We start from the raw sequence: 10355 nt of genomic DNA on the forward strand, positions 1-10355 counted from the left end.
GGCGGCGGCAACAACAATAGTGGCAGCAACAATAAAGTTACGCCTTCTTTCTTTGCGTGAACATTTGGGCAGTGTTATGCAAATCTTCCCACATCGTGACGTAGACATGTGGGATCGTGTTTGAACGAGGCATTGTAGGAGGGCGTGGACGAGTCTTAACTTTCATAAAGAATATCTCTTTGGCTTTGAGACTTTAGTCTTTGCAACTTTAGGGATCTTATCTATTCACGAACAGCTTGTAACACTCCAAAGAGAAAGGAAAACTTGAAATTGCATCATATGACCCCTTTAAGCCTATTGTGTACTACAAAAACTAAAGGGATAATTAATTAAGAATGAATTGTGTCTGCTGACAGCTTCATTTATTTGCAAAAGTTACATGCGTAATTTTAGGAATTAATAGTACAAACATGAGTATGCAATTTGCAGAGCATCCTTTTACTACTGCAATCCACTTCTGGAGTCTGATCTTTAAAACTTTAAATCTTTAAAATTCTGGCATCTGTTTGAGCCCAGTCATAATTCTTTCTTTTCTTTTCTTTTCTTTTCGTTTCTTTTCTTTTCTTTTCTTTTCTTTCATTCATTATAATATTCATAATTAAACACATATAATCAGTACAAGGCAAGGCATTAATATGAGGTGGGCCATGTTAGTGACAGCTCCCTTGGAACTGGAATTGATTCTATTCCATGCACCATAAGAGGTGGGAATAGATTGAAATGCCTTTTACAATGTAAGACGTTTTTGGATTTATACACTCAAGAGCACAAAGTCACCTGGAGTTAATGAAGAAATCGATTTTTAAAATTTCTGTAGTAATAATCATCCTCACTATTGTGTTGTTTTGTATTGTATAGTATTTATTTATTTATTTACTTACTTTTTTCTTTTCAATTTAATTTGTAAAATATATTTTTCCATATTTTTTCTTTTTCTTATTTCCCCCCCCTTTTTTATTTATTTATTTATTATTTACTTTTCTAGTTTAACTAATTTATTATTATCATTGTTATTATTGTTATTTTTATTGTGTTGGAAGTTACTACAATGTTCGATTTGTAAGAGCTGGCTGGTCATAGCCACTCCCACTAATCAATCTGAATAACCAGTTGTTTTGATGATCCACTGATTGCCTATAGCAGGGGTGGTCAACGTCGGTCCTGGAGAGCCATAGTCCTGCAGAGTTTTCCTCCAACTTTGATAAAAACTCACCTGCCTGTAGCTTTCTAGTAACCCTTAGACCTTGATGAGCTTGTTCAGGTGTGTTTGATTAGGGTAGGGTTGGAGCAAAACTCTGCAGGACTGTGGCCCTCCAGGACCGACATTGGCCACCCCTGGCCTATAGTTTAAAGAATGCTTGTGTTAGTAATGGCTGTGTCGAACAACTCCACTCTTTTAATGTTTTTAATGACTTAGTCCAGTTTATTGAAGGCTTTTTACGTATAACCATGCCTTGGAATATTTTTGTTGTTTCATGTAATCAGTACAGTTATTTATTTATTTATTTTAACAGGGACTGTCCTTATTAATCAACAGTCAAATACAGTATATAAGCCAGAGTTAGGCCCATTGGCTAATTTTCATGTTGCCCCTTGCCAGATTTTTAAAAGGCAACCTAATCTAAAACATAGTAAGTTATCTCTCACACACACTCACACTCTCACACTCTCTCACACACACACACACACACACACAAACACAAACAAAACAGAATAATACCAGATCAATTACATACAATTGCACTACTAAAGACAATAATGGCAGTATCATAAAAAATATAATTTACACACAACTTCAAACCATAATCTACACCCTTACTACTCCTCTGATTGAGGCCCCTTTCTTTTTTGCATGCTCATCTAATTTCGCTCAAAAATTTTGTCGCACCACAGAACCCAATATTTTAAAAGTATTTACCACTTCATGATGTACAAGATTTTTTACGATATAAGGTACAATATAATGAAAATTCATTCCACCGCTGCTGTTGTTTTTGAGGACTTTCAAAATACCGACATATTTTTGGCAGTTTCTGTTGTTTATCATTATTTGATGAACTACTGCTGCCAAATATTAATCAGTAAATTCATAAATAAATAAAAATCAACATTAACAGTTACACGTTGCACTGATTTAATAAGACACAATCTATAATAAGCCTAATCTTAATTAGCTACATGTTCTAATGTGGCACAAATACTCAGAATTTCCCTAAATGTTTACATTTTCAAAAGAACACTAGCTTCAGACAAATTCATAAGTATAATACATATGCTTTGCAACTATTTATAAATTCTACAGGGCTATTGACCTCATACCTGACTTGCAGAGAGCCCTATCAGACCAAAATACAACCAGTACTGAGATACAGAAGAAGAGACTCCTCATCATGACAACAGACCCTGTAAATACAGGAAGACAGAAATCTTGAATTATACCTGAATATTAAGCATCTTTTAGATTTGAAGATTTTATAGAATTTGAAGTAATGGCACTTACCTATTCTATTCTATTCATTTTTTGCTAATTTATAAAAAAAAATTACTTTGCTATGTGTACTGTACTAGACTAACTGAGACTTGTCACATCACTTGTATACGGTTGCTCTCTTGTTGGTCTGATTGCTTCTATTGTTCTCCTCATTAGTAAGTCGCTTTGGATAAAAGCGTCTGCTAAATGATTAAATGTCAATGTAAATGCACTGGTTTGGTTATAGATACATGGATGATTACTTACATTCAAAGTGCGAAAGTTTGATGTATAAAATATTAACCAAAAATCATTCTTACCGTATTCCAAAATATCAACAGGGATAGTTAGAGGCCAGATTTGTACTCAGAAAAGAACCACTGGAAGACACATGAATCAAAAACATTGAAATGTCCTAACATTAATTGGTCTCTGCTTTGTCTTTAACCCAACAGGACAGCACAGCATGAACAGCCTTTAACAAGTTAACTGAACTCCAACAAACTTTTCACTGAGCAAATAATAGTTGCTGAGATCAATCATATCAGGAATTTTGCGAGTACATTAATATCATCAACTAGGTAACAGAGTGAGACAATCATTAATGCACAATTTCAGTTCTTAACTAACCCTCAATAATTATTAAAAATGTTTACTTACATTTTGAAAAATAAGAAAGGAACAGGAATGGAGAATGTGGTGTTTAGAGTGTGTTAATGACTAACTAACTCTGTTTACTAAGAGTCCACAGTCCGAATGTTTCTGCATTCTCATCTGCTGTCTGTGCACTTACACCTATTTGTACTGAACTGTACAATTTACAGTTTAATCACCAGACAAGTACATTTGTGGTTTAATTACTTATGATTGGTGAAATATTTCAATTTCACCTGTCATTTCTTTCTTTGATGTAATAATGTATTTTCAATTATATGAGCCTTAACTTGATGGTCAAATGAATTTGGTAATGTTATTATAGCATTCAAAAAATAAATATATCCATTTTAACTATGATCTATACATGCAGTACATGTTGATACACGTTGGTACATGTTGGTATTTGTACAAATTGCCTCACATTGATCTTTTTTCCTTAATATACACATAGCCTAAATTTTGATTAGAAAAAGCATTAAAACTTATAAAACTTATCGTTGCATAATGGGTCACGCATTCTTGCACTCTCTTTTGCTAACATAGGAATACTTGCTATACTTGCTATACAACATACAGTAGCTATATGATATTGATAGTGAAATAAAAGCTGTCAGCACACACCTGTTATTGGAAACATAAACAAGACTTAACATCACAATGGGACACACATGCATGCAATGTATACACTGTACCAAGCTGCTTTACAGTAACTAATTTTACAGTGCAACAATAATCTGTGATACCTACACTCAAAAAAATGTTTCTGTCTAAAATTACATTTTGTGTAATTCAATTGCATAACAATTTTCCATCCATTTAGATTACGTAGATTTAACATAAACAAATTAATAAACTTAATGTGATTCATATGCGTCAGTCATACGTGAATGAAACAGGTAGGTTTTATTTAATAGTTCACAGCAAAGTCCCCACACTGCTCAGTGTTCATGTGTTTCCACACTACAGAGTGTTAAAGGAGCATTGAAGCAGTGTTGGAGTTAAGGAGATAATTATGTGATGATTGACCATTAATGATGAACACCTGCTGTTAACAGAATCACCGAAGGAAAGAGAAACACAAGAACTACAACTGACTTCAGCCACAGCCAAAGATGAAATCAACTGAAATAAAAGAAGACATTAAATCTCTCAAGAGCTCAGTAGAAGAGGATTAAACACACAACAGCAACTCCACAAACAGCAATATCAGCTTCACGTATTACTAATTAGACTGACTTTATTTCTGTCAGACTTCTAGAGAAGCTCTTCTTGAGATGTTTAGATGTTTTAATGTTTCATTTGAAATCACCATCAAGGAGATCAGTGTTTTCTTTTGTTGGGCTCTTACAATGCACACAGGGTAGATTTCCAAATTGCTTTTAAGCATATTGCGTACTACAAAAACTAAAGGGACAATTCATTAAGAATGAATTGTGTCTGCTGAAAATTCACTCCACCGCTGCTGTTGTTTTTGAGTACTTTCAAAAATGGTTTGCCAGCTTCTGTTGTTTATCATTATTTGATAAACTAATGCTGCCAAATATCAATCAATCAATCAATCAATCAATCAATCAATCAATCAATCAATCAATCAATCAATCAATCAATCAATCAATAAAAAGTAACATTAATGGTGACATGCATATTGCACTGATTTAATAAGACACAATCTATAATAAGCCTAATCTTAATTAGCTACATGTTCTAATGTGGCACAAATACTCAGAATTTCCCTAAATGTTTACATTTTCAAAAGAACACTAGCTTCAGACAAATTCAGACGAGTATAATACATACACTTTGCAACTGTTTATAAATTCTACAGGGCTATTGACCTCATACCTGACTTGCAGAGAGCCCTATCAGACCAAAATACAACCAGTACTGAGATACAGAAGAAGAGACTCCTCATCATGACAACAGACCCTGTAAATACAGGAAGACAGAAATCTTGAATTATACCTGAATATTAAGCATCTTTTAGATTTGAAGATTTTATAGAATTTGAAGTAATGGCACTTACCTATTCTATTCTATTCATTTTTTGCTAATTTATAAAAAAAAATTACTTTGCTATGTGTACTGTACTAGACTAACTGAGACTTGTCACATCACTTGTATACGGTTGCTCTCTTGTTGGTCTGATTGCTTCTATTGTTCTCCTCATTAGTAAGTCGCTTTGGATAAAAGCGTCTGCTAAATGATTAAATGTCAATGTAAATGCACTGGTTTGGTTATAGATACATGGATGATTACTTACATTCAAAGTGCGAAAGTTTGATGTATAAAATATTAACCAAAAATCATTCTTACCGTATTCCAAAATTTCAACAGGGTAGTTAGAGGCCAGATTTGTCCTCAGAAAAAAACTATATTGGAAGACACATGAATCAAAAACCTTAATATGTCCTAACATCAATTGGTCTCTGCTTAGTCTTTAACCCAACAGGACAGCACAGCATGAACAGCCTTTAGTAAGTTAACTGAACTCCAAACCTTTCACTGAGCAAATAATAGTTGCTGAGATCAATCATATCAGGAATTTTGCGAGTACATTAATATCATCAACTAGGTAACAGAGTGAGACAATCATTAATGCACAATTTCAGTTCTTAACTAACCCTCAATAATTATTAAAAATGTTTACTTACATTTTGAAAAATAAGAAAGGAACAGGAATGGAGAATGTGGTGTTTAGAGTGTGTTAATGACTAACTAACTCTGTTTACTAAGAGTCCACAGTCCGAATGTTTCTGCATTCTCATCTGCTGTCTGTGCACTTACACCTATTTGTACTGAACTGTACAATTTACAGTTTAATCACCAGACAAGTACATTTGTGGTTTAATTACTTATGATTGGTGAAATATTTCAATTTCACCTGTCATTTCTTTCTTTGATGTAATAATGTATTTTCAATTATATGAGCCTTAACTTGATGGTCAAATGAATTTGGTAATGTTATTATAGCATTCAAAAAATAAATATATCCATTTTAACTATGATCTATACATGCAGTACATGTTGATACACGTTGGTACATGTTGGTATTTGTACAAATTGCCTCACATTGATCTTTTTTCCTTAATATACACATAGCCTAAATTTTGATTAGAAAAAGCATTAAAACTTATCTCATTTTCTGTTGCATAATGGGTCACGCATTCTTGCACTCTCTTTTGCTAACATAGGAATACTTGCTATAATCTGCATACAACATACAGTAGCTATATGATATTGATAGTGAAATAAAAGCTGTCAGCACACACCTGTTATTGGAAACATAAACAAGACTTAACATCACAATGGGACACACATGCATGCAATGTATACACTGTACCAAGCTGCTTTACAGTAACTAATTTTACAGTGCAACAATAATCTGTGATACCTACACTCAAAAAAATGTTTCTGTCTAAAATTACATTTTGTGTAATTCAATTGCATAACAATTTTCCATCCATTTAGATTACGTAGATTTAACATAAACAAATTAATAAACTTAATGTGATTCATATGCGTCAGTCATACGTGAATGAAACAGGTAGGTTTTATTTAATAGTTCACAGCAAAGTCCCCACACTGCTCAGTGTTCATGTGTTTCCACACTACAGAGTGTTAAAGGAGCATTGAAGCAGTGTTGGAGTTAAGGAGATAATTATGTGATGATTGACCATTAATGATGAACACCTGCTGTTAACAGAATCACCGAAGGAAAGAGAAACACAAGAACTACAACTGACTTCAGCCACAGCCAAAGATGAAATCAACTGAAATAAAAGAAGACATTAAATCTCTCAAGAGCTCAGTAGAAGAGGATTAAACACACAACAGCAACTCCACAAACAGCAATATCAGCTTCACGTATTACTAATTAGACTGACTTTATTTCTGTCAGACTTCTAGAGAAGCTCTTCTTGAGATGTTTAGATGTTTTAATGTTTCATTTGAAATCACCATCAAGGAGATCAGTGTTTTCTTTTGTTGGGCTCTTCACCCTTGACATTTTCACATTAGTTTTTTTCTCTGATTGCTAAGACTGTTTGTTTATAAAACGTTAGGTTACTTGCGTAACCCCGGTTCTCTGAGAACAGAGCGAGGTATCTCACTATGGGAAACGCCCCAGGCATGATAGGCAGTATGGAGTACCTCAAGGCTCAGTACTAGGGCCGTTACTTTTCACGCTTTATATGTTACCCTTGGGAGATATCATCAGGAAACACGGTGTTAGCTTTCACTGTTATGCTGATGATACTCAGCTCTATATTTCTTCTCGGCCCGGCGAAACATACCAATTTGAAAAACTAGCGGAATGCATAGTCGATATTAAAAACTGGATGACGAGTAATTTCTTACTGCTAAATTCTGAAAAAAAAAACAGAGGTGTTAATTATTGGACCTAAAACCTCCGCATGTAATAACCTAGAACACTGTCTAACACTTGATGGCTGCTCTGTCAATTCTTCATCATCAGTTAGGAACCTAGGTGTGCTATATGATAGCCACGTTTCTAGCATTTGTAAAACTGCATTTTTCCATCTCAAAAATATATCTAAATACGACCTATTCTCTCAATGTCAAATGCAGAAATGTTAATCCATGCGTTTATGACCTCAAGGTTAGATTATTGTAATGCTTTATTGGGTGGTTGTTCTGCACGCTTAATAAACAAACTCCAGCTGGTCCAAAATGCAGCAGCTAGAGTTCTTACTAGAACCAGGAAGTATGACCATATTAGCCCGGTTCTGTCAACAATGCACTGCCTACCTATTAAACATCGTATAGATTGTAAAATCTTGCTTATTACTTATAAAGCCCTGAATAGTTTAGCACCTCAGTATTTGAACGAGCTCTTGTTACATTATAGTCCTCCACGTCCGCTGCGTTCTCAAAACTCTGGCCATTTGATAATACCTAGAATATCAAAATCAACTGCGGGCGGCAGATCCTTTTCCTATTTAGCGCCCAAACTCTGGAATAACCTACCTAACATTGTTCGGGAGGCAGACACACTCTGTCAGTTTAAATCTAGATTAAAGACCCATCTCTTTAACCTGGCTTACACATAACACACTAATACGCCTCTAATATTCAAATCCGTTAAAGGATTGTTAGGCTGCATTAATTAGATCAGCCGGAACACTTCCCATAACACCCAATGTACTTGCTACATCGTTAGAAGAATGGCATCTACGCTAATATTAGTCTGTTTCTCTCTTATTCCGAGGTCACCGTTGCCACCAGATCCAGTCTGTATCCAGATCAGATGGTCACTGCAGTCACCCGGATCCAGTACGTATCCAGACCAGATGGTGGATCAGCACCTAGAAAGGACCTCTACAGCCCTGAAAGACAGCGGAGACCAGGACAACTAGATGAGCCCCAGATACAGATCCCCTGTAAAGACCTTGTCTCAGACGACCACCGGGACAAGACCACAGGAACCAGATGATTCCTCCACAAATATCTCCTACCGAAATCCCCTTGAACAATGCCCACGAGGTAGCCATACCCCTTGTTGAATGAGCCCTTTAGCGCGCTGGGGAATGAAGACCCATAGATGTATAGGCCAATTCAATCGCCTCCACCATCCAATGGGAAAGGCGCTGTGAGGAGATTGGCTTACCCTAACATTGAGTGGCCCATGAAACGAATAACTGATCATTCTTCCTGAACGATCGTGTCCTGTTTACATAATAGCGTAACGCTCGTACAGGACACAAAGTGTGCAATTTCCGCTCCTCCTTTGAAGAAAAAGGAAGGGGGTAAAAGGCACGCAACTCCAGAGCAGTTATAAGCTGAATCACTGACTTTGGGAACGAAAGCCGGGTTAGGCAGCAACATAACCTTGCTGTCATCCTGACTAAAATCCAGACATGCCCGATGAACCGACAAAGCATGTAACTCACACACTCGCTTAGCTGAGACTAAAGGAAGTAGTAAGACTGTTTTCAGAGATAGGAGCTTAATATCAACACTCACCAGAGTTTCAAATGAGGCCCGAGTTAAAGCATTCAGAACCATGGACAAGTCCCATGACGGGACCAGATGCTTAGATACTGGTCTCAAACGCTTCACCCTCTTCATAAAACGGCATACAAGAGGGTGCTGTCCAACTGAGACTCCCTCGAAGCCTACATGACACGCCGAAATAGCAGCCAGGTAAATTTTAATAGTAGAAAACGCTCTCCCATTGTTCATTAAGCTTTGTAAAAAGCAAAGTACATCGCTCACCGCGCACTGAAAAGGAATAACTCCTTTACGAGTACACCAGTCCTCAAACACATGCCATTTAAGGCCATACTTTGAGCGCGTTGATGGAGCTCTAGCGCTCTGGAGAGAGTTTATAACCTCCTGCGGAAGCCCGAGTGCGTATAAATTTAACCCTTCACAGGCCAGACCCAAAGATCGACTCGTTCCGGGTGTGGGTGAAATATCTGCCACCCCCGCTTGCGACAGCAGGTCCCGGTGCAATGGGAGCGGCCAGGGCTCTCCCTGAAGGAGCTGGACAATCTCTGCCAGTGACAGCCTCCCCGGCCAACGAGTGGCTATCAGAAGGAGAGATAATCCATTTTCTCTTACTCTTTCCAGGGTGGGAGAAATTAGACTCAGCGGAGGGAATGCGTAAAGCAACATGTTCGGCCACGGGTGTGCCGGCGCATCCACACCCAAAGGCGTATTTTCGTCCCTGAGAGAGAAATACAGCGGACACTTTGCGTTTGCCTGCGAGGCAAAGAGATTTACGGCAGCCTTGCCGTACATCCCCCAAATATGATCCACCACCTGCGGGGTGGAGCACCCATTCTCCGTATAACGGGTTGCCCCTTGACAGGAGATCTGCCCCTACATTCAGGACTCCTGGTACAGCGAGCTGAAGTGTGCCGCACCCCAGACAATTAGTTTGCGCGCTAGATTGTGCAATTGTAACGAACGCGTTCCCCCTTGGCGATTGATATATGCCACCACCATCATGTTGTCTGTCCTGACCAGAACATGAAACCCTTCCAAGAATGGGAGAAAATGTTTAGGGCCAGAAAGACTGCCATCAACTCCAACATATTTATGTGAAGTTTGCGAAGCTGGGGCGTCCAGCGACCGTTTACCAATCTGCCCTGAAAAACAACCCCCCAGCCCGACAGAGATGCATCCGTTGTCACTACTTTTCTCAGAGACACGCCCCCCCAAGGGAACCCCTGTCTGGAATAAACAGGGATCTCTCCACTGATGA

At 37.4% G+C, this 10355-nt stretch overlaps 1 protein-coding gene across 2 annotated transcripts in view; it reads right to left on the reverse strand.

Annotated features, from left to right (window-relative positions):
• The window catches only part of LOC107737413 (vitamin K-dependent protein C-like), a 27874-nt gene extending 22063 nt beyond the window's left edge, over window positions 1–5811 (reverse strand). Inside the window, exons 1-3 of one of the 2 annotated variants that reach the window (XM_016548901.1) lie at window positions 5779–5811; window positions 2791–2850; window positions 2320–2403 (exon numbers count right to left, since the gene is read on the reverse strand). In XM_016548901.1, the coding sequence (XP_016404387.1) occupies window positions 2320–2392 (73 nt within the window). In that variant the 5' untranslated portion in view covers window positions 2393–2403; window positions 2791–2850; window positions 5779–5811. Of the gene's footprint in view, window positions 1–2319; window positions 2404–2790; window positions 2851–3130; window positions 3200–5778 lie in introns of those variants that run through there. The other variant, XM_016548902.1, reaches the window with a different exon arrangement.
• Between the last annotated feature and the right edge of the window lie 4544 nt (window positions 5812–10355).

The sequence above is a fragment of the Sinocyclocheilus rhinocerous genome, unplaced genomic scaffold (assembly GCF_001515625.1).
Source record: "Sinocyclocheilus rhinocerous isolate Xijiao unplaced genomic scaffold, SAMN03320098_v1.1 scaffold734, whole genome shotgun sequence".
Classification (NCBI taxonomy): Eukaryota; Metazoa; Chordata; class Actinopteri; order Cypriniformes; family Cyprinidae; genus Sinocyclocheilus; species Sinocyclocheilus rhinocerous.